Source organism: Cuculus canorus, chromosome 4, assembly GCF_017976375.1.
Source record: "Cuculus canorus isolate bCucCan1 chromosome 4, bCucCan1.pri, whole genome shotgun sequence".
Classification (NCBI taxonomy): domain Eukaryota; kingdom Metazoa; phylum Chordata; class Aves; order Cuculiformes; family Cuculidae; genus Cuculus; species Cuculus canorus.
Genome location: NC_071404.1, coordinates 53771536 through 53796774, shown reverse-complemented (window position 1 = coordinate 53796774; position 25239 = coordinate 53771536). Strand labels below are relative to the sequence as shown.

The window sequence follows — 25239 nt, the reverse complement described above, 5'->3', positions numbered from 1 at the left end:
GGTCCATGCAACAGGATCAGTTCAGCTAATAATATAAGTCTTGCTTCTTGGGATCTGTCACAGCTCCAAGAAAACGTAAGCTTAAATCTGTTATATTAGCTGCAAATCTGTTTACTAATTGGTATTAGAATGGTTTACATGTGAATACTGAAATGAAAATGCATGTGTTGCATAGCCTTTGTGTGTTTCTGTATTTGTTTGGGTTTTTTAAATAGGGTTTTTGATTTTTAATAGTGGACTTTTGATAACATTGTCTTGCATTTTTGAGATTAGCCTATTTTCACACAACAGTAAGGACCATCAAACAATCTTGACAGTGGCAAAAACATTCAAACTGATTTTATAGATTTAATAATAAAATTATAGCTTTTATAGCTTTAATAAAAAAACTATTCTGGGTACTAGCATAAGGGACGGTCCTTGCTTTTCTCTTAAAAGAGTCAAAAAAGGAAAAATGAAATTAAGAATGTTAGTGAAGCAACTGAATTACGAAGGAAATCTGGCATCTTCGTATGTCACCATTTACCATCCTAGAAAGTTTTATTGCAAAGGTGTTGGCCTGAGACATGAGAGCTAGATTCTGCAGCCTGTGTCTGTGTGACCTGGGAGAAATCACTTTATTTCTCTGTGACTTACTTTTGCCAGCAGTGCAATAAGAAATCTCATAAACCTTTTATGTAATTATTTGCTATTTGAAGAATACCTGAAGGATGGACAGTAGCAGGCTTAGTGGAGTTGGGAAGTGATATTATTTTGCTGTTATTTCTGCAACTTCATTCTCTCTCAGATTTTAGCAGCTCGTGAAATGGCCTTCACTGTAAAACCAGAGCATACTGTATCAGATTGAGTCTAGGATTACTGTGACCCAGACTTCTGCTTTGTTCACCTGTTCCATGTGGCAACAATGTCTGCAGGAAGGACTGCTGAAGGCCATGTATGGGGGATGCTCTTTGCTTTGTAATTTTTTGCTGAATGCTAAGATGTAAGTGATGCTAGCTGGGCTGCTCACAAATTGGAATCCAATTGCCAAGACTTGGCTGGTCGCAAATGAACACTGTGAAGAGGAAACGGATATTGGCCTTTGGAACCATATTATCTTGATAGCACAGGGTAGTTTTGAAATGGAACATTTATCCTTCTGTCCAGCTACATTGAAGAGGATTTGGTGACCCAGTGAGGAAGCCCCCAAATACTTTATTTGATGCTGGGATGGAATATGTATCTGTACATTCTGGGGATGAGCATGCAGGTGGCATTAAATACAGCTTTGCAGCATTCACGCGAAAGGCAGCTCAGTGCTTTGCAGGAGATAAGCTGGTAGCACAGTGTGAGTTGGAAGGATTCCTGTATATGCCAGCTTTCCGAGTTGGAACAAGGTGTCTTTCTAAAGATGCAGATGAGTTCTGAATGAAGAAGAAGGGTAGATATTCTCTTGCTGTCATTATCCTTCAAGCCCTTCTGTGTGCAAACAGAGTGCTGCAACCTACAAGGAAGGCTCAGTAGGAGGAAAGTGGTTTGTCCATAAACATCTCCTTGCATGTAGAATGTGACTGTGTATTTTCTTTTTCTCATCTTAAGAAGTAACTTTTTTTTTCCTTCAAAACTAGAGCCTGTTGAGACCGTACTTCAAATGCCTTTGAATAATACATGTATGGTATTAAAATCCCAATCTAACAGTGACTGTAAATCTCATAAATAAATGTCAGCACTGTAATGATTTTATTCTGTTTTTTTGGCCTAGAGCTTTGATATTACCAGTGTGATCAAGGAGGTCAATTTTATTGAAGTCCGTTTCTTATCAGCAGTTTCATATGCAGCAGAGCAAAGCAGATGTCACAAAGCATACAGCATCCCCCCGGCGTGTCCTCCACCTGTGCAGAAAGGAGAGTGCCATGCTAATTTCATCAGAAAGGTAAGGACAGAATTGTTTGTCTTTGGCTTCAGGCTTGGAAAAAGGAACGCACCACGTGCTGTCCTCACAGATGCATTCCCAAACCTGCAGTGCAATTTTTTAAGTAGGGCATATTTTTCATTGCAGCCTCCTTCTCCTGTCCCTTGCAGAAACCTGTAATCTAGCATGTGGATAATATAAAAGCCATAAGAAGGCCAGGCTTCATATCTGGGTGATAAGAATGTTTAAAAGGTTGTTTTCATCAAGGAGTAAACAAGGAGACTTGCCTGCTCAGGAGAGCAGGATAATATTGGGAAATGTGTAATCATTCCATTTTGATCCACTGGGTGGGTTTAGCAATGTGTGCTGACCATAGAGTTCACTGTTGCAAATACCAGTGTATATTGCCAGGGCTGTAAAAATCTCAGCCAAGCAGCTTTGTGAGTGTTTGCTGTTGCTCTTGTGCTGTGCTATTTATACTGGGCAGCTCTGGCATGTCCGAGCAGTGTTATCTAACAGAGGACCTGTTCTTATCTTATTACTGCACTGTAAGTGTGACTTATTAGTACATATTCAGGCCAAACAACAATATAATATACAATGAATGAAGCTCAGAAATTTTCTTTTAAGACATGGCTTCATTGCTGTTAAAACTTACTCAAGGCAAACTATCATTTGAGCAGCATCTCAGATATTTCTTATAGCTTTGCAGCAGCTGGAGACAATGGTGATCTTATTTTGAAATTTCTCTTCTTTGGGTGTTTTTACATGTTTGTCTCCACCTAAATGCTTTTCTTGTTTTTATTTTTAATAATGTTCTTTTAGAGCCTCCTCCAAAAATTATTAGAATCCTGTTAATCTAAACCTGGATATAATTTCCTTTAAAATTTAATAGAAACATGGACTTCATGTTGTACTGGGAAGATCCTTCAGGATTAAGATAATGTCTTTATAACTACTTGCTGCTACTTTTATTTTCACTACATTTTAGAAAGTTGATTAATTCTTCTGAGTCCACTCTGTTTCTTAGAAATCAGTGCAGGAAGGATCTTGGAAGGAAGAAGGCAATTAAACAGCCGTAGTCTTATTTATAGAACAAAAATGACCAGGAATGATTTTGTTTTACTGAACCATACCTTTGAATTTGTAAGAAACTGCCCTAGCGCTTTTCCTCAAAGGATTTGTTTGACTGTACTTGGAAGCTGCTCCAGACATTTCCAGAAACATTTTTAGTTCCAAATATATGGCAACAACAGCAGCGCTGTCACATTCAAAAGTAAACACATGCTAGGGCCTTGCTGAAGTAAGCTGGCTGCTTACCATCTTAACGTAATGGAGAGCTGTTTACGTGTTTGAGGTTCAGTATTAAGTTCAGTAAATGTATTCAAATCTTAATAGGATTTTGTGGCAAAAGACAAGCCTTTCACTGGTAATGTACTTCAGCGGTACAAGCCTATTGTTCGTACAACTCACTATTTCTGATAGCAGCCTCTGCAATATTATTAGTGCGATCTGACGATGTGTCAGTGATTCATTTGTTTATTTTTTATAAAGGGAAAATTACTCTCAGTCTGACTTGTTTTCTAAGAATGTGTTGTCCCTGTTTTTACACTGGAAATAGGTACAGTGCTTGCTTCCTGGAAGGCTCTTTTGCAACTCGATAGGCGGGCGTGCAGACTCCAGCGATGCAAGGGATAGGCCACACTTGTGCAATGTGGCTTGCCAAAATTAGTATGCCTCGGCTGTAAGTTATTAGTCTCTAAATTTAGAACTGTAGGTCACTGTCCAAGACTTTAAGGAGATCTATTGTATTTGCTTTGTGGCTTTGTGAAGCTTGGAGGGCAGCTGAATAGACGTCTTCAAGGGATTTGTTAACAAGAGGTCTGACCAGGTTTGAAAACAGCTAAATGAAAAGCGTAGGTACTTCTCTGCCTGAGCAGCATTTTATAATTCTGACAGTTATTCTGATGTTAGAACCAGAACTAAGCTATTTCTCAACCATGTTTTTGTTCCCTTTGTTTTCACATAACAGAGCCATAAAAAGGGAAGAAACAGTGAACATGGCTGAACTACACAAATGCACCAGACGCACACATCTCTTTCCTTATACTAATCTGTGGAGATGAAGTATTTCAGATATACCCGTGATAATTAACTGGATATTGTTCTTTTAGAATACTTTAATGTTTTCTTCTTATTTTGTCTTTCATATTACAAACTAAGATAGTTCAGAGCCGAATTGAGAGTAACCTGCTGCCTGTTTTTTTTTTTTGACTTTTACTAGTTTTTTTTTTAAGTGGTGGTCTAGATGGTGTTTTGCTCTCTCACTAACATAAACTTTTGCAGTACATTGCCTTTTCATAGAAAATCTTATTTTTTATATTATATAGGTAGTAGCAGCAGAGTTCTGGTCAAGAAATAAGAGAGAAAATACTATAGGCTCTTTCAGTTTATTGAAATTAGATGAATTCTTTCAGGGCATGGCAATATTTTATTTCTATAATACATAGCAATTAGTCTGTATTTTTGGCACAGCATCAATGTCTGTGTGAAAAATAGGCCACTGTAACAAAATCATTCCATATTCCAGGAGCAGTGTTCATTTAGTTGGGACTGGGGCCCTTCTTTTCCCACTCAAGGGATCTGGAAAGATGTTAGGATTGAGGCCTACAACCATTATCACCTGATTTACTTTTCTTCGACTTCTTTCTTTGGTAAGTCCTGTCACTACTTTTTATTGTTGTTTCACCTTTGGAATATAAGCCATTTTATTGTTAAGCTCAATTAACCTTTAGGTTAGGAAAGGTTCTGTGTTTTAGTATTACTTTCTGTGTAGTTCTTAACACAACACACACTTTTAGGTCTTGAAACAGTACTTCAGTACGAAAAATAGGAATGAAACATGTTTGAATTCTGTATCTTTTTTTACTTGAAGATCCCTGAATAACTGCAGAAATATATGGAGTGTAGTTGAGGTTTGCCCCTTTTCTCCTACTTGGAACAATTTCTTTTTTATTGGAAAGTGTGTTCACCAAGACTCCCAATAAATACATTTCACTTTTGTTTCACCTTGATTTAAAACAAAGGCAAAGCTGTTACAGGAATTTAGTTTTGTGTTGGGAAAACAAATGCACTGTGAGCAAAGTTTCAAAAGCACTGAGTATCAGGACACAACATGAAGTCTGAGCAAGAATAGCAGTCATGTTATGCAGAGATAATTTGTTAAGGCTGCAATTTGAGAGGATAGCCTCCTGCATTCCTGCTACCTGACTTACCTAACCGGTTTCTTCCTTGCCATGGTCTTTGATTTTCCTCTCTTTTGTCCTGGAGATGATTGCAGCTGAGCAAAAGTAGTTAGCTTTCTGTTGAAACTTTCTGTAAATGGTAATATGCCCCATTGCAGACCACCCGCATGCTTTCTTTCACTGCCTGTTGAGCCCAGTCCTCAGTGGAGTAAAAGCTAGCACGTGAGTCCTCTGCACTGGGTTGAATTTCAGCCCTTGGGAATAGACTTGTTGTGTATGAATAAAAGACAAAGACGTCACTCCCTGGCTGCTTTTAAAGCTTCCTGAAATAGCTGCAGGTCTTAGCTAGAATTAACGTGACTGGAATTTCCATGGAAAGCCCCAGCACAGACTCTGTGTGCTCTCTAAAATTTAGTGACAGTAAAAATCTTTTCTGGTCCCTCCCACATTCCCACAACTCCACCTTCTGGTAGGTAAAGTTTTGTTCTCTGAATGAGCAGAGAGAGCAAACTTTATTTAGCAAAGAGTGGTTTGGAACCAGAGCCAGAGCTTATTCGTATTAAAACATAATAACATTTGAAAAAGCGTAAATAAGAGCTTGAATTTAAGCTGCCTATGGAGTTATGTTGCTGATCAGATTTGGTGTCATAAGCCTTTTGGCCACTGAGTCTGTTCAAGATTCATTGTTCTTCCTTTCCATGCCTAGACCTCACAGTTCATGCAGTTAAGAGTGAGTTGGAATTTCTATATGCCCTTGGAGGGGAGGGCAAACAAACTGTAGCAGCTGACCCTTGCGAAGTGTGCTGTGGTGTTTTTTTAAGCCCCTTCAACATTTCTGACTTGGTCTTGCCTGCATAATGCCAGGTGTAATATAATCTTAGGAACATATTCATTGCTCTTCATTCTACAAAAGACTGTGAAAATCACATCAGGGCTGAGTTTAATTCTTTGCTTTTGGAGGGAGATCTGTTTCTTGGAGGAAGGACAGCTAGAATATGTACATGGAAAGAGAAAGTAAGTGATTAGTAGCTTGTGTATACAAAATGTGTCTTAGTTCTAGTTTTCCTTGTTTTCTGTTTTATTTACTTTTCCTTAGATGTTCATCTTTGAAGCATAGGATTAGCCAGGCTGTGTTTGTAGATAGGTGATTTAATTGCTGAAATTAGTAGGAAATTTACATGTTAATCTTGAGAACTCTTGACCCTGGCTTGCCTTATTCAGTAAGTTGTGTACAGGAGAGAACCGTCTGAGATAGCTGGAGAGAGATCTCAGGAAAGTCATTAAATTGTTTCTTCCACCACACTTTGGTGTCAGAAGGGACATGGAAGATAAAGCCCATGAATTCTAGACACAATGGACCCACTTCATTGTCAGCATAACTCCATCCGTTTTGTCTAGTGACTCTGGGATGAATTCAGCTCGTTTTCTGTTAATACTGGTTTTGTTTCATTGACAAAAGTGATTGTACTGCCTTGTGATTACGATCTTTCCCAAACAGTGCCATGTTCATATGAATGCTGACTAAAAGCAAATATAATGTCTATGGGAGTTGGTGGGGAAAATCATCCTCCCCAGTGAAGTGACTAGTGTCATGGTCTCTGACTTTGGATGGCTTTTGAATGAAAAGTGTTACAAAACATAAATCATACAATGTTGTTCTTTTCTGAGTTGGCAAATGTAAACACAGATATCAAATGCATTAAACAAGAATATTAACCTTGTAGGTCTGGTTCAAACACAGCCCTGAGACTGTTAAATTTAATCTGAGGCGTTTTAATTGTTTCTTTAGTGAGAGATCGCATCAACTAATAGGTATATAAACACAATTCCTAAATTCCCATTTTTTTCTTCCCCTTCACTTAGTAAAGAGTGCTTCGCAGTGGCGTCTTGAAATCGAGTCTATTTTTGATGTAGTCAGCTCCAAGCCAATTGCAGGTCTTGTGACTGTCAACATTCCCAAACTGCAAACACAGCAAACGTTCAATGTGAAGCTTCAACCTGGAGAAGGCAGCATTGTGCTGCTTGTAAACATCAACAAGGTAAGGAGGTGTGTGTGTGACCCTAGCCAACTGCAAAATATTTCTTCTGGTTTCCAGTGTGTCTTTCTGACTCCATGACAGTTTTATGCCTCCCTACCCTTTCATACTGTGTTCCCGACCTTTAACAACTGCTCTGTACACCTTACAGGATAGGAGAACAGTTCTTTTCCTCTCTAAAAACTGATGTTTGTGGAGCTACTTAGCTCGGTATCAAAAAAGACGGTGAATTCTTTCCTTTACTGCAAGACAAAAAGGTCACATCATCACCAGCCACTGTTAAATGAGCTACTTGAGTAGAAAACCTTTGGATACCTCGTGTCACTTAACTTAGCTGGCTGTAGGTACGCTATTTCCCATACTGGTCTGACTGGGACTACAGTGTACTACAATATGCATAGCTCTCCAGGAAAGAGGGGAAACATTCCTCAAACCTCTCAGCAGATGTTCTTTCAGGTAAATAGTGGCAAAAGGCCCCTATAAAGAACTCTGCTGGCAGTAAGGTTGGAGGAAATTTTGTGGAATAGTACTTCCTCACATTGGCTTGTAGTGCCTTGGATAAGCAAAACTCAGGAGGAATTTTAGAGAGGTAAAGAATGCTCTAATAAAGAGAGAACTAAATCCAAAAGACGATGAATTTGGTATACACCCCAGTGATGAAAGAGGAAAGAATTGGTCTGTTTACCTTTAGAGGGTGTTGGGAAACTGCCTGGTTGTAGGCTTAATTCACCAACATTATTTTACTTCTGTAGAATGTGTTTTCTTTGTAGTTTTTTCTTTTAGAAACTGTTGAGTTCTATCACACAGGTGTAATTAAGAAAAGATATATAGACTTGAGAGGTAAAGCAAATCAATGTGTCTGTTTTAGTTGACAAATAGGTCTTGAATTACAAATTGAGTTACAAATAGCTAAGTGAGCCCAGCGTGGTAAAAAGAAACATGAACTTTGTCTTGGCTTCTTGCTTAGAGGGCAGAGCCCTAGTAGAGCTGACTGTGCAGAAATGAACCTGACAACGGCAGGGTGGGAGCCTTGGCAGGTGCAGCAGCAGCCACAGCTGATGGTATTCCCCACTGGAGCTAACAGCGTGACATGAGCTGCCGTCTGCTTCACTGCTACAGGGTACAGTTAGATTTGTGGGTGAGTGATGTGCTGAGAGCAGGAATTTGGGGATTCTGACAGTTAATAAGGTTTGAGGGCAGACCCCTTTATATATTTGACTGGCTCTACTGATTTTCACTTACTGTGTAACTCTGCAATTGTTTCCCCAGCTTGAATGCATTATGAGTGTATTCTCACGTTCTCTTGTCAGTTGTTTGAGTTGAGAAAAAGCATGTGTTAAAGGCAAGCAAGGCATTTATGGTCTAGTATGCACACTCACTGACTTGCATACTTATGTGCTTTGTTTTACTTTGACACAAAAGCATATAAGCATACAAACGTGATTTTTGCTACTGGTGTCATCTGACGTGCAAGTTGCATGAATAATTACAAATACTCAGCTTCATTTAAAACCATCAGTAGTCTATGCTTAGCCTTTTCAGAGATAATTACATTAAGCAGGCACTGAACTGTGAAATGTCAAAAATTATTTTAGTTTAACTATCGCGCCACCCCCAACCTCAGAAGAAATCTGTTAGTGGGGTATGACTGCAAGTTTGCGAGGAAGTACTTCCTTCAGAACAGAGGCAACTGTGCCTTATTATTCTTTGTGCACAAAAGGTTTTGCTGCACAAATCCACATCAGCTGATTTCACAAGAAGCCCTGCGATGTGTTCTTATGTATGGATGAACCTAATGGAGCCCGTAGTCTGTACGACAGACTTGTGTGGTGCGTGAGATAGTGAGACGTCACCAGAAATGTATTTGCAGTTGGGAGCTGATTTCAGATTATGTTGTGAAGTCAGTAGATGTTGGAAAGGTGTGTTATCACCCAAGATATGTAGCCGTCTTCCTGCAACTGCCACACAAAGTGCTGTGTTGCTCACATGACAGCATTTTGCTTATCAGCTCATGGTTAGCGTGGGGGTGACATCACTAGTGGCCAATGAGATGCTCCAGCTGCACCAGGCGGCTGCAAACAACACTCCCTTGTTGTCGAGGCACACGCTGATTCTGTGCTTCCATTTGTATCTGTGCAACACAGAGATTAGTACTTCTGCACAAGTGGTTATGATAGTTCTGTATTGGAGAAGCTGAAATGTTAGTAGATACATTCATGATTGTGTCAAAGTATGGCTACAGCAAAACTTATTGTTAAGCTGCTCTCTGGCCTCATTTTATTTGAAAAGATTGAGGCGCTCCTTACATGACTCTCTGTTCAGTGCTGATCCCTCCATTGTTTTTTTTGCATGCATTATCGCTTGCTTTCCACGGTTTTTGTGTTGTGCACTCAACTGGCAAACGTTGGTGACAGGACTGAGCAGCAGAAGCAGGCTGCTGGAATGAGCAGCAGATGCAGGCTGCTGGAATGAAGCTATAAACACTACTCTTTGACGAGAAAAAGTAAAAATCGAAATAATTCTGTCATCCTAGAGGTAGTTTTTTTGTTTGTAAAAAGTATGGAGTGCTAATGAAGTGATGAGGAAAAGAAAAAGCAGAAAACACTGAAAGGAGAGATTAAACTTACAATTTGATTTCAAAGCTTAATGTAAGTGAAGCAATCAGTATGGCCACATATTACCAAGGTCGCAGTTGAAAAGCATCACCTCTGTATATTGAATGTTTTATGTGATAGGTAAAAGGGTCTGTGAGAGGAGTGTGATACAGAGGCTAGTGAACAATGCCTGCTCGTGACACTCAGATATTTGAGTTTTGGAGGAATATTCTGTCAGTGTACCTCAACTGAGGGGTAGCACATGTATATGCGTATGTATGTGAATGTGAGAACGTGAATGTGAAATAGAATGAGAATGTGAGTGTGCTCACAGCCCACAGTGGACATAAGAGGAAGTGACAGACGGAACTTCAGTGGAAGAAACTTCTCTCTTTAAATAATTTTCACCTCAAAGCTGGAGCTGGAGAGATTCAAGTTACCATGGCTCAGCTGAGCCGCATAAACTCATTAGATATTTGAGCCCCTAGGTGCACATTATGTTTCTTTTTACATGCAGTGCTCTTTTTCTTTGTTCAAGAGCTCAACAGTAGAGGCTTGGTGGCCAAATGGACATGGAAAGCAAACTGGATACAACATGACCACAACTTTCATCATGGAGGCGGGATACCAGATTGAGAAATTTTCAAAGGTGAGCCCTTCAGCTTGATTACAGCTGATATTGTACTGCTGCTGTTAGGACATGCTCTGCATATTGGGTACCTAAAGCTTTTAAACATTTTTCTGGATTGTAATATATATGTGAAAATACTAATGAGAAATGAGGGCTTTTTAATGTCACAATATGTTTACTTGTTTTCTGGTAGCCTTAGGTTGTATGGACATCTTGTATTAAGACTGGAAGATGGCTTATAGTTAGTTGGAAACCTTAGAAAGGGAAAGATAATTACTTTTAACGTGTTCTATCTTGTTAACAAAAGCACTTTTAATCTTGATATACCATGCTGATGTTTTTATATGGATGAAAAAACTTTACAGATTTCTTTAGGTTATGAGAAGATTTATTACTGACATTTTTCTTGTTAATTCAATTTTCAAATAATTTCTGTGATAGAAGCATTCCTGAAAAGCTAATGTACATTTATTTATGAGAATGTGATAGATGTGCTTCAGGTTGAAGAAGAAATAACATCTTAAATATGACCATGGAAGTAATATTCAGGGATATTTGCATAACAGTTCCTGCAACATGCTGTATAATTATATGTTTGTTTTTACTTAAAAGTCTGGAAAAGGTAACTTTCAATTGTCCATGGAAAAAAAAATCATGTAAATTAGACTGGGCTTTTTATGCCATCAAGATGTGGAAACAACCAAGTAAATTTACACATTTATTGGGTGGTTCTTATGTGTATTGCTTCAGTAAAAATTACCCTGATCACCAGGCATCTAAAACAACTGCTATTTGCTGTAACATTTTTTTCATGTGAAAAATCCAGTGAAAAGCAGTAGCTTCTGGAGTCCTATTCTTTATAGGGCTAGTCCTTAGTTTGATTGTGAAGTCAAAATAATAACTTTTTGCTATTATTAGTGATTTAATTTTGAAACAATTAAAAAGCCACAACAAAGAAACAAACCCTATTATGTTTGGGAAAACTGGTTATAGGAAAACTATGTGAAAATCGCACAATGACAGGGAAAAAATATTGATTTCAGTTGGGTAGTTGCATCAGGATATTTATTACAGCCCTGTGGGATATGATCATAGGGACTTCATGGTCTACAAAAGATATCTAGGAGCTGCCTCTTTTTTCCCCTCCTTAAGAGGAAAGGGGAGAAAAAAACAAATGTACCATATAGCGTTATAAATTAACCAACATATGAAGCCTTTACGGATTCATAGTGTAAAGTCTAGTCTTTCTTCATATATTTTGTGAAGCTGTCTTAGATTCTGACGCTACCCTCCCCATTCCCTGCCCTGAGTTGTATGAGTGGAAAAAGGCAGTTTTTTCATGTGGCAGCACAATTTGCTCTCATGTTAGCATGAATAGCAAAAACCACAAAGATTGGGACATTTCACAAGTGGTTTGTCTCCATAGTGTCTCTATGTAACTTTGGACAGGACTAAAGGGGAAGAACTGTCTATGTGAGAATATGCAGCTTGGTCTTATGTCAGATTCTGCTACCCTTAACTTGAACTACTGTATAGTTTCTGATATGTCAGAATAGTGTCCAAAACATTATTTAAGCCTTTGGAAAAAATTCTGGGTAGCCTCCCAGTATGGATTTGTGGGAGTCGTACAGGGCTCTAGCTAGCTTTGCTGGGAACCTCTTTGACTGAGGGAAGTACCTACTCGTTCCTGTTGACAGCAGCAAAAAAACCAAACTGAAATAAAGCCAACATCCAGGACAGGGTTGGTTTTGGTTTGGTTTTCTGTTTGAATGCTTTGGTTTAGAGTTTGTTTCTGAGGTGAATGTGAAAGTCATAGCCAGAAATTATCTCAGAATGAAATGTTTTTTGGTGAGGGAGGGTCTGTTCAGTCCTGTTTGCTATTGATAAGTTGCTTTTCTTCTTGTCATGTCTACATCAAGGAATTTGTTACCTCTTTCATTGCCTTTTGAGACACGTTTGCTTTTCAGTTCTGTTTTCCCATCTTTGTGTATGCTTATTTTTTCAACACTGTAATTGGAGTTTTTTATTTCATGATGCTACTTTAGTACTTGGAAGATCTTAAGCTCTAGCTGGTTTTCCCTTCTTCCCTCTACACCCTCTTTTCTCCACAGGCCTTTCAGCATGACTTCCAGAAATCTTTCCTTTTGGCTTCGTAGTTTTCACACTATTTTCATGCTATGTGCTAATTTGTTAGGTTGCTGGGGTGTTCTGTGATCTTATTTCAGCTCTGGGCATCTTCTTCCCTAATTACTTTTCTTACTGCTAAATCTAGAAATGCCAAATGTGATCCACAGGTCATTGAGCTGGGTACAAAGACTTTGTATGTGACTCAAAAAGATAGTATCTGTTTCTTAATTGTGCATGGAACCAGCTGATTAGTCTGTGGTGGCTATGGAGCCTTGTCTGGGAGCTCCAAGGCTGGGAGAAAGGTTCAGTCCTCAGGCAGCAAGGTCTGTCAGACAGATTTCAAGGTGGCTGAGGTCTCAATAGCCAAAAAAGCACATAACCAAGCATGCCAGAAGTTATTGTCTCCCCTTGCTCTTCTTTCACCCCACAAGGCAGAAGGAAGCAGCTGTAGGAACGAGAAGTAAGTGCTGTGGGCCCCTGGGGACCAATGGAATGGGAACAGAGACACTGGACCTGGAGACCTGGGAATGTGAGATGGGGATGAGGAGCTTTTCCTCTTGCTTGTGCTGTGTGTGTGGTCCTGGCTGGGTGTTTCAGCATCTCAGACTGCCTCAGATTTGGCCGGTTGCATGAGCTCCGCTTGAGCGTGAATAAAGCAATATCACATTACTTCTGTTACTAATGTAAATACTCCATTACAAATGCACTCTGAGACAGTCCTAACCTGCCTGGTGACATCCATTAAGAGGACCTCCCAAATACTTTGGGAGTCCCAATTATAAATCCCATTCAGTTTTTTGCTGAAAAAAAAGAGCTGCACTGAAGACTGAGGAGTTTTTCTCCAAGTAGTTAATATCATGGCAGAACTGTTTTGGTAGTACAGTACTCATAATGTAGTGTCTCTTTTGTAGCCTTCAGTAGTTAGGATAACCATGAAAGCTGTATGAAATATTAGTTATTCCTTTATTTCAATTCCTCGTGTTAATTAAATCTGCAGAATTCTAGGAATGGCTGTAAGACTTGTTCTAAAGTGGAGTCCATTGTGCTAGTCTATATTCAACTGACCCAGAGAGCAGTGGGATCATGTTAGAAAAAAGTCAAGGCACACTGTCCTCAGCACATGTACATGCACAGAAATATTGGACAGGGCATCTGAAATGTCCTATCAGTGGTCTGACCTTTGTAGTTTTTCTCTAGCCAGGAATTTTACTGGTACAGATGCTGAGCCCCACTTGCCACTAATCTGTTGCCCCTGGGGCAACATTGTAAAACACTGCAGAAGTTGGGAAAAGCCCCATTTCTTTATTGATTCAGTTTCTGTGTTTTGGTCATTGCCATAATGTAGAGGGGTTTAGTCTGAGGGCAGTGATCTGCAGTCTCCACTTGCGCATCTAGTTTGCCATATGTATTGTCTCTGTCTAGGTGTTTAATAATTGTCCAGTTGGGCCAGGAAGCACCAAAGAGGAAGCAAAAAGAGCAGTGATTTTTCTTTGTTTTCTCTACCACTAGGAATTCTATCTGTATGATTTTTGATAAGCTGAAAGTTTAAAAAACAGTCCCACAGTGGGATTAGTCATTTCCCGTTTGAACTTCATCCTTGTCTGATCTTTGAAATAAGGAATTGCATTTTATCTTAAAGACAGGTATACCACTTGCTCTTCACTAGGTTAATTTTAGCCTGATTTACTGACAGATACGTGTCTCAACTGTTGCTCATGGCAGAGAGAGAACAGGCTGTGCTCTATAAGCTGACCTTTTGAAAAGGTAGAGCAAATAGTCATTTGAGGGAGGAGTGATTGCTATCTTGGGGTAGTCTAGAAAAACAGGAGCTTCCTGCCCTCCTGCCCGAAACTTGTTTCTTGGTGTGAGTTGGCTGAAGTTTGCTATTAGCTTTCCTTCACTTTATTTAATTTCCTGGTTATCTGCCTATGACAACGAGCAACAGTTTTCTTTCTGGTCTAGATAAGTTGAACTGAAACAAGGATGGAGAAGAAAAAGAAGTATAGAGCCTCCCTGAAAGAGATGTTTTCTGTAACACTTTGCAGCTGCATAAGAACGTGGCAATTGCTCCACATCTGCCCCATGGCAGGTGGGGAAGACACCTCTACAAATAAGGGGTCAGTGCAAAGTATTATTGGAGTCAGCTAACTTCTCTCATGACAGTGGAATTGATTGCATTTATGTCACCACAATCAGGATACCTGTCATAGCAGCATTGTTGGTTTGACTGAAAAGTCCCCCAAAATGTCCAGAATGATTTCTTGAGAATTTTTCTTCCAGCTACAGCATAAAGGAGGGCTGGTTTTTTTTTCAGCATCTGCAGTACGCAGTACCAGATATTAGGCTAAAAGACCAGCTGTAAAAGTTTGGCTTCTGCTTGAGATGTGCTTTGATCTGAAATGACCTTTAATAACTTACAAAGAGTTAGTGGTTATTTAGCTGACCTGGTCTCTCTGAAACCTTACTGTTGATCATGCTATGCAAACACAGCTGTGATAGCCAGAGGGTCTTTCACTTCCAAACTGGCATTTGTGTCTGCACGCATACAATCTTTTTCTCTTTATCGGAAGGATTCTTTTAGCCCTGTTACAGTGTGCTCTAATCAAACAGGAATTCAGAGATGAGACCATGTCTTTTTACTCCTTGACGAATTCTAAGCTGTTAGTGTTCAGTTGAATCCCTTTTGTAATGATTTCCTTGATTTATTTTGTTTCAATTAATTGTTGGCTGCTTTAAACCTAAGTTTCCTGTTTTCACAGGCCTATTTTCGGACAGTAGAACTTGTTCAGGAGCCTATTCCTGGCTCACCAGGTCTGAGTTTCTACTTTAGAATCAATGGCCGACCCATTTTCATCAAGGGCTCGAACTGGATTCCAGCAGATTCTTTCCAGGACAGAGTGACCTATGACACGTAAGCCACTTTTGATGTTCTTTGAGGAGGAAGTATTGTGTTTACCTCCTCCTGATTCTATATCCACCCTCTATCAAAGGATGGCATTTGGAGGTGGAACTCTTTTCAAGATAGGACGCTAATTGTTGTGGGTTGTGGGCCTCAGAATTAAGGCCTAATTAATATTAATAGTTTTGAGTGATGTTCAAGGCATGTAAGTGCAACAGGTGATGGGAAGAGGCAATGGTTTTCTGTCCATAGGTTACTGGCCTCTTATTCATTTTTAGGGATGATCCTCAGGTTATCTGATCCTATTGTCTGGGACACGTGTATTGGTACTCAGAAGGAAGTGCACTTAGCCACGTTCTAACCTATCTCATGCAGGGAGACATAAGTGCATAGTAGCCTCTCTCCCTTTTTTTCTCCTCTGGTCCAGGCATTTTGGATTTCAATGACACAGCACTTCAGAGATGCAGATGGAATGGGGGCCATGCTGTACTTTGACTATGCTTTGCTTTGGGTAGTCGAGGAGCTGAGACAACAGGGCATGCTGCACTGCGTGCTCACGTGCGATTTAGAGGCTGCCAACATGATTAAAGAAAAAATAGTGGAGCTTGAATCCCTTAAAATGAGGTTGAGTCTCAGTCATTCTATTCCCCCTCTCTGTGTCCATCCCCCTTGCCTTTTTCACTATGCATTTTAGAATTCAGGAAGAGAATATATATTCCTCAATGTGTTTAAATAGGAATCAGGGAAACCTTTCCACAATGAGAATAATCAGCCATTGGAATAATCTCCCCGGGGAAGTGGTGGATTCACCAACATTGGATACTTTTAAGATTTAGCTGGATAAGGTGCTGGACCATCTTGTCTAGACTGTGCTTTTCCCAAGAAAAGTTAGACCAGATGATCCTTGTTGTCCCTTCCAAACTGGTATTAATAAACCTGGTGATTAATAAAATGTAGTATTTCTAAATCTGATTCTGCCAATAGTTTTGTAACAGTGCTTACGTCCATGTGTCAGTTTATCTATTTCGTAAGTGTTAACAGGACTGAGTAACTTCTTCTATACAATAAACTGCTTTTTGAGAGCTCTGTCCAGGCATGCAGGGTTAGAAGGCATCGAAATAGCCTGGTTTCTATCAAAATTGTAAGTCTAAGATTGCCTCCTAATGATGAACATTTGGGTTTGTTTTTCTGGGGGGTGGTGTGGTGTAGAACCTTGATACAGTTTCACAAAACTTGTATTAATCTTCATTTTGTGTTTGACAGATTATGGCTACTCTTGAAGTCTGCAGCAGATGCTAACATGAATGCACTTCGGGTTTGGGGAGGAGGAGTATATGAACAAGATGAATTTTATGATATTTGTGATGAACTAGGAATAATGGTAAAAGCAATAAACACAGAACACTTATTTAAAAACTCAGAAGAACTTGTAAATAAAAGTCCACTCTAAATGAACAAAATAAGAGAATTAATACGTAAGTTCTAGCCATCTTACCAAAGGACATGGTAAAGTACCACCTGAGAAGTCAGATCAACCTGAGTTTATTTTTTTTTCTTTTTGTTGAATGGTTCTTGACTACTGGGACTGTCTGAAACTGGAAATTATATTTTGGAAACTTTATGCTAGAATTCAGGTTGTATCTTCTCTTGTACCTGAGGCTACAGCTGTGTTCCTGACTCATCCTTGCCTCCCTTACTTGCCCAGAAGCTTCCCTTCATCTCCCCTTCCTTTTGTCCCCACTATCTCTTTCCCTCCCTCTCACTTACATTTTCCCAGATCAGAGCAACAGGACTGTGGTTTTAACTTCCTATCTTCTCTGTCTTTTCAGACCAGAATTCTTGTCTTTATATACTATACCTTTCTCCCAGTTCTACATTTCCTACTCTCTTGGGAAAGAAAGAGGGAAGTCATGAACAGCTGAGGGACTGGTAGTAGCGATGTCACTTATAGCAGGAGGATGATGTTTATACTGTAATGATGAGCACAACAGAAAAACTTCATTGGACTGTAGGTATCTTGCAACACTCGGTCATACAGCTGTGAAACACTTGGTACATGGGAGGAGGATTATTCACATGACCAAATAGTGTTTTTTCTGTTGCAGCCAGACTGTGGGGCCCTGTGGCTGTGTTTAGGGCTTACTTATGTGAGAATGGGACTGCTGAAGAATCTGGGTGATTACGTATATGCCCCAGATTGAAAGCAAAGACCTTGCAATCTGACCTCAGTGAGGATTTAACTCCTGCTCTGAGGTCTGTGCTTTGAGCCACCTCTGATTTATCAAAACACCAAAGAAGGTAGTCACGTTCTTCTCTGGTGTGGCAATAAATTTTTTTTTTTTTTAATTCTTTTATTCTTTTAGAAATATTTTCTTCTTTGTTATAGCAATAGCTCAAAAGGTTTGGGGTTCCTCTGGTTCAAACTTTTTAAACTTGGCCTGAAGCCAAGTGTGGAAGGCCTTATCTGAAGGGCCAATTTGAAGAAGATATAATTGAGTATAAACATGGCTGTAAGGGGAACACCTGCTGCAAACACTGATAATCTGAAATGAGCACCTTTGATTATATGAGCTTGAAGGCACATATTATTAAGTTTTGATGAAATAGCAACTGGATGAGTGAAGGCCAAGTTGCATCTGGAATTAAAATCCCAAGAAGTATGCTTGGATTTACTCTACAGCATAAAAAACAGGGAAACAGAATTGATACTTTGCTGCCTTCTGCTCTGTATGTGCTTGGAAAAAAAAGTCACATCTATTTTAGTCACCTGAATGAGTGCCCTGATTTTCAGGGCTTCTGAGTACTTACAGTTCTTTCATTTTTGACACAGGACTCCAAAGTAGGCCACTTAGATCTGTGCCTGTACAGTGCTTGATGCAAGATATAGACCTTACTTAGCAGCCAAAATAGCAACTAGATGCAGAAAATCAGACCTGTATTCTGGGGGTGGTGGTGCTAGAGGCTTCTGGGTTTATTTCTTCTGACGGTCTTGCAGAGGCTTAAAAATACATTAGAGGCAAACTGTGCTTAAGGAAAAACAGTGATGGCTCACTGAGGGAAATAGCAAAAGAAAGTTTCTTTCAATAGAGTTTTGACTCTACGCAGTCACTGAAGGATTCCAAGTGATTCTTCAGCAATAACTTTGCTTTTGCTGTACCGTGCTAGGGGTGTAACAATTATTACTGGATCCAATACCTTCACTGTCCTGTTTCCTATTTTCTGTTTTCTTGAGGAATGTGTGCTGAAGAGAGTCATGGAAAAGCATCTTCTCACTGCAAGAAAAATGCAATTGTATGAGGAGCTGGTCTGACCCTGTATTGTTTATGTAGTATGGCGTCATCTCCTACAAACTCCTTTGAGTTAATGTGCACCTTCAAGACATCTTTCTGCTAATATTTGAGATAGACAATGAGTGTCTATCATTTTTAAGTTACAGCAGTGTAAGAAACAGGATGGGTAAAACAAGAAATCTTGGCCATCTCATCTTCCTTTCTCCTTTTTTATAATTCTTTTCCTTGAAAGTACAAATGGAGTTCGTTGTTGAATTGAAAGGCTTGCTGTTCTCTGCTTGTATTTACTTGATCTTTCTTTGAAAGATCACTGTGGTGTTAGAGGATCTCCTTTGTTTCCCCCTCTCTTATTGAGTAAGATTTGCTCATTTTTAAGATCAGTTTGTACATGTAGTATGGAAATGTTCTGATACCAATTACACTTGAACACCTGTTAAGTGTCCTCAATACCACTTCAAAAGAATTACTGTCTCTTTTTAATAAATACTGAGGATTTGGGGTTACACCTGCAAAGTAGTAAATATAAAACTGTTCTGTTCAGCTGGAAATTGCCCTGTGTTTGCATTTGAGCAGTGCATGGGTTCTAATTATTTCATTAAAATGTATTGAATTCCAGCTACTGAGCAATATTCCGCTGATCAATGAAGGCTATCAGGTTCTGATTCTTCAGAGTAAATATTTTGTAACTCTGATATTGAAGAAAACTGCAGTGGAATATGCACATACTGAACTCCATGGAGGATGTGATTGTTCAGGTGGTACTTTCCAAGGACAACAAATAGAATGCTTTATAGCTTGGTTCTTTTAAGATAACTTGTCTGAACAAAGGATTGTGTATCCCAACAACCTTGTATTTTTCAAGTATGACATTATTTGATAACAGATTTATTTTTTTATATATTTTCTTTCCTTTTCCTTGTAGATTTGGCAGGATTTTATGTTTGCATGTGCGCTTTACCCAACGGACCAGAATTATTTAGAATCCGTAAGAGCAGAAGTTTCTCATCAGGTATTTTGTCTGTGTGTTGAAGCTCTATTTCCTAGGTTTGGTTGACTGACTGTATAAGTTAGCTTTTCAGAAGTGCTTATTTGGAAGTGTTTTTAGTGTAGCTTTATGTAGCAGACACAAAATGTAACCTTGCTAAATCCTCTAATTTACTTGCAGGAGTAGTCAGTCAAACAGAGGTACAGGGCTTCCTCATGTCCAAACTGTTCTCTTCTCAAGGATGTTTAAGACCATTTACTGAAAGTGAGTTCTGATGGTTGCAACATGTGTTAGTGCAGCATTTGCCCTTTGCGTGTGGCTGAGCAGATGGGGATGAAGGTACACGTGTACAAGCAGTGGTCGGCATATTAAAAGTTTTCCCCTCTGTAAGTGTGAATTAGAAAAGTTTAAGCCTGGTGGACACCTGAGGGAGCAGTGGATGTAAAACCAGAAACTGTAGGCTCAACTTGTTATATGCATGTCAACTTGTAATTCAAGTAGTAATAAAGTGATTTTTTAAAATTGTTTTTTAAGAGAAATTGTTTTTAAATTTTGCTTGACTTATGGGACTGTAAGTTGTATTTTAGGTAAGGCGTTTAAAATCCCATCCGTCAATTATTCTGTGGAGTGGTAACAATGAAAATGAAGCAGCAATCGCAAGCAATTGGTTCTCCATACCTTATGCTGACAGAGAAGTCTATATCAAAGACTACGTGACGCTTTATGTGAAGAACATCCAAGAAATAGTTCTTACTGTAAGTGGTCTCAAGAAGCTGTAGAGGTATATGCCTTGGCTAAAAGTTTTAATGTTTGCAATTTGAGCAACTTGGGATTACTTTCTTCCTTTTTTTTTTTTTTTTTAAATTTTGGGAAATAATTTCAAGTTGTGTAATGCAGGCCAGCTGAGGAAACCTGTTACTGCTAGCAGTACTGGACTGTCTAGCTTAAAAAGACTTCTAAGTTTGAGGAAAAGACTTCAGAGAATTCAGGATATCCTGTAGTAAATTGTTTCAGTGATTTAATTATTACTTATATTAAAAAGAATAGAGAGAGGGCAGAGCATGGGACTGTTTCTTAAAATGAAGCACATTTCTAAGTGCTTTGCTGTATTGGAGCCAATTGCTGTTACTTGTGACTGGTAACTAACTTGAATCTCTGTCTTTCCACAAGTACGGTGCTAAATCAATTATACCTGCAAAAGGATTCCTTCAGTACTTTATAGGGTCCTGCTAAAGGATTTAGTATGCTAAATCTACTGAGGCTATAAATAAAGGCAACTCTGAACAATTTGAAATGCAACCTTTCTTATAATCTCATCTATCTTAACGTGCAGAGCCAGCCAAAATAACAATATCCTGCAATGCTACCAAGCAAGCATTAGTAGCAGAGGACCTTGGCTTTATTAGGGCTATATTTAGATGACTGCTTAATAAGATGGGAAAATCATGGTATTGTCCCTGTAAAAAACACTGTAATGATTTTCCATAAAGAAGGCTCAGTACTCCAATATTAATGTTCCTTGAGTTTATTTTTCACGAGGCACACTTTAAATAGAATTAAACACATTAAGAATTTAAAAGGGTTTAAAGATAGAAAACCTCTTGATTTGCGGAAAGAATCTCTCAGAACAGCAGAGCAAGCAATATCATGCCGAACTGTCCTCCAAGAACATGAATAAGAAGCTAATTAGCAAGTAAAGATGATGAATTTTGGGGCATGGAGAGGAGTGTTTCCTAGGGTGGTGACTCAGAAATTTGGAAAAGGTGTCTTCTCCACACCTCCTCCTCTTCAAAATGTGAACCATGAGCGTAGATGATAAAGCCCAATCACTTTGTAATGGTATTATGGGTTTGCTTTGTGGCTTTTTTTTAATCCCAGGAAGATAAGAGCCGTCCTTTTATTACATCCAGTCCCACCAATGGCTTGGAGTCAGTTAAAGAAGGTTGGGTCTCCCAGAATCCTTATGATACCCATTATGGTGATACTCACTTTTATGACTACACTAGTGACTGCTGGAACTGGACAGTGTATCCTAAAACTCGTTTTGCTTCAGAATATGGATTTCAATCCTGGCCTTCCTTCAGTACAATCGAAAAGGTAATGGTGGGCTTCCACACCTTATTATCCCCTCTGCTTTTATTTAGTGAGGGCAGCGAGCCATCCAAACTGTATAGTTAAGGTAATACGTTGTTAGGTGAAGTATGGCACAGGTGGGATAGAGGTGTGTGCATGGTTGGACAGTTTTCCTCCTCAGTGTTCAATATATTTATCTTGATGTTGCATGAAGAACCAAGTTTAGATGAGAGGCTGTTGTGAGACTTAATTTTAATATTAATTCTATGTATTACATAGCTTGGCAATGATCGCCTAGCATCAGTTTACTGTTGCCATGTCTAAGGACATGCATTCATTTAGAAGCAGAAGAAACATGACAAATGCAGATTTTAAAATGTGTTTTGATTTTATATACTGCCAATTTTTACTTAAATAATTTGTTTCTTTGCATGTTGCATATAAGAGGATTTGGGTTTGTCTCCTGTTAGATTTAGATATTGTGTGTTCTGTCTGATTTATCCAGTTGAAGCAGAGACATCTCATGATGTTTGTCCATTTGTTCAGAGAGGTGAATATCATGTTGATACTCATGCATACAACTAAAAAGTTCATAATGTTCTTTTCAATTTGCTGGGCAAAGCATATTAGCTGAGATATTCAGTACATTAGTCCATATTAATGACAATGAAAATTATTCAACCCAGCCCAAAAAGGAACAAATTTTAATAGAGATTGTGATTACAATGAAAGCTTGACAATAATAACTGTATGAGCTATGCCGTGTCATTGTCCTTAGTTGAAAAAAACAGTTTCATGATAATTTGTTGTCAGAGGCAGGTTTTGAAGTATAGACATTATTTATAGAGTTGGGCTTGTTCAGCCTGGAGAAGAGAAGGCTCAGAGGAAATCTTATAGCGACCTTCCGGTACCTGAAGGGGCTACAAGAAAGCTGGGGAGGGACTGTTTAGGAAGGATCATAGTTATAGAACCAAGGGCAATGGATATAAACTGAATAGGGGCAGATTTAGACTAGACATAAGGAGGAGTTTCCTCACGATGAGAGTGGTGAGGCACTGGCACAGGTTGCCCAGGGAAGCTGTGGCTGCCCCATCCCTGGAGGTGTTCAAGGTCAGGCTGGATGGGGCTTTGGGCAGCCTGGGCTGGTGGGAGGTGACCCTGCCCATTGAAGGGGGTTGGAACTAAGTGATTTTTAAGGTCCCTTCCAACCCAAACTATTCTATGATTCTGTGATTAGAGTTTATAGCCCTACCTGTAACTTATACCTAAATATGTTTGATTACAGTACATTCTTTCATCTTAATCTAGGGTGTTTCTGACTTAACTGTGAACACAGGCAAACCTCTGAGGTTACCTGGCCAAACTGAAGTTTAGGAGAAATAAGTTAAATGTCACTGAGCCAAAGGTTGCTCTTCTGGGTTCAACATCAATGTCTATTTTCATTTATTTGTATAAGGAGTATAATCAAAGAGTGTTAATTAGTCAAAATCCTTCCATGAGTGCCTCATGCAGTATAGAAATATCCTAGCAATTTTAAAGGTTTTGGGTCATCTTAGCAGGCTGTAATGGATATCCTTCCCTGAATGTCCTGTCAGTCATTAAATACACATTTTGCCTTTTCATCCTCATCTCTCACTTTTGTGGTTTTTAAAAGGTTTCCTCTGCTGAGGACTGGTCCTACACAAGCAATTTTTCTCTCCATCGACAACACCATGAAAATGGCAACGATCAGATGCTTCAGCAGATTGGGTATCATTTCAGGCTTCCCCAGAGCTCAGATCCCATAAAGAATTTCAAAGATACGATTTACCTCACTCAGGTAATGGTGATGGCTTCAATATAAGTAGCTGTCAGTGCTTGTTCCGTTTGGTACTGTCAGCAGTTAAAGATGGGCCTGTTCCGTTAAGTAATGTTCAGTTGTTCAGGAAGTTAATGCATTGAAGCGCTGGTGAGCCCAGTTTAACTTGGAACTAGCTTGTCTCTTGTTTATTGGAAAGAGACTCCAATTTTTGTCATGGAAGGGCTGGAATACTTGTTGGAGACTTTCCCAGAAACTGGCTTAATTGGGAGAGAAAGTCTGGCTGCATGGGCTGCTTTGGTCCCTGTCTCCAGCTGGACCCACTCATGAAGCTGGCTGGGGATATAGGGATGTGCTGGCCTTCCCCGGTGCCTGATTGTCCTAGGGCTATGCTGTTACTCCGTGTTCCAGAGTGGATGTGTTTCACTCTTCACGTGGCCCCTGTAGGATTACTGCTTTGATTTTTGCCACAAGGAATATGTGAGCTTTTGAAACAAGGTTGTTCCTAGAGAATTCAGCTCTCTGTGAATGAGGTTATTAGTAGCTTTTATTTTGTCATGCATTTGGATATTGATATTTTAGAGAATGTATTTTGAGTTTGTTTGGTTTTTTTTTTAAATCAGTATATTTTGCTCTTCATCTATAGTAGCTTACCTCATGCTTGTTTCTTTCAAATGATGCTAAGTAACTTTTTAATGTTATTAGGTAAGTTTAAAGTCCGGTTACTTTTTTATGTGTTCCAAGAATTCTTGATGGTATTAATTGCACATTCACTAAATTTTTAGTGTTTAAGGGCTGCTATCAATGAGCTTTATATAAAACAAAGCAACTGGAGAACTTCGGGCATTGATGTCAAGAGAAAAAGGATAGGTTATGCTGGAAATTGGAAATAGGTAGAACTTTCTGCAGTGAGGTCCTGACTCAAAAAGCTTGGAGAGGTTCTGTGGGTTCAAGTCTGTTGGGGCCTTATTAACAGGTTAAACTATTTAAGGATAGCAAAATGGATAAGGAGAGTAAACTTGGCTCTAGTGGTTAACTAGAAGTATTATCCTTACCTTTTGAGCTGTCCTCAAGAATAACCTTTTACCTTGTTTTGAGTTTCTTTTAATACCTTCCCAGCTTAGTAATATACTGTGTGAACAACATAACAGGCTGTTTGGCTTCTACTGAGTACTTGGCCAAAGGAAAACTCTGAAAAATGTTTTTTTAAAGACAAAGTGGTGAAGGAGAGGAGTGAGGGTACACACATGCTTTGATAGTAAAGTAAAATACAAAATGCAATACACCAAAAATATTTTTTTTTGTGTGTTTGTTGACCAAGGTAATGCAGGCTCAGTGTGTAAAGACAGAAACCGAATTCTATCGTTTTAGTCAAAGTGAAATAATCAAGGGAGAAGGACACACAATGGGAGCTCTGTACTGGCAACTCAATGACATTTGGCAGGCACCTTCATGGGCTTCCTTGGGTAAGTTTTGTGGCAGTCTGGTAAAAGGCACTAGCAATCACTCATGTTTTGTTTTCCTCATCTGGAGGTATCAGAATAATATGTATGTCTTTGCTCACTCTCAGGCAACTTTGCAAGCTTTGAACATGTTTCTGTCCATCCTGTAGAAATGCTTTCCAGAAAAGTGTTTTTCAGGATGATCCTAATAGTCTGTGGAAGTGGAAG

At 39.2% G+C, this 25239-nt stretch overlaps 1 protein-coding gene across 2 annotated transcripts in view; it reads left to right on the top strand.

Moving 5' to 3' along the window:
* The window catches only part of MANBA (mannosidase beta), a 50691-nt gene that overhangs the window by 12363 nt on the left and 13089 nt on the right, over nucleotides 1-25239 (top strand). For both annotated transcript variants that reach the window (XR_008449715.1, XM_054065689.1), the window contains exons 4-14: nucleotides 1742-1912; nucleotides 4482-4605; nucleotides 7000-7175; nucleotides 10305-10415; nucleotides 15284-15435; nucleotides 16687-16804; nucleotides 19636-19722; nucleotides 20286-20453; nucleotides 21577-21795; nucleotides 23426-23590; nucleotides 24891-25035. Coding sequence is in view for 1 of the 2 variants with exons in the window: in XM_054065689.1 (XP_053921664.1) it covers nucleotides 1742-1912; nucleotides 4482-4605; nucleotides 7000-7175; nucleotides 10305-10415; nucleotides 15284-15435; nucleotides 16687-16804; nucleotides 19636-19722; nucleotides 20286-20453; nucleotides 21577-21795; nucleotides 23426-23590; nucleotides 24891-25035 (1636 nt within the window). In the remaining variant the exon portion in view is untranslated. The remainder of the gene's footprint in view (nucleotides 1-1741; nucleotides 1913-4481; nucleotides 4606-6999; nucleotides 7176-10304; nucleotides 10416-15283; nucleotides 15436-16686; nucleotides 16805-19635; nucleotides 19723-20285; nucleotides 20454-21576; nucleotides 21796-23425; nucleotides 23591-24890; nucleotides 25036-25239) is intronic.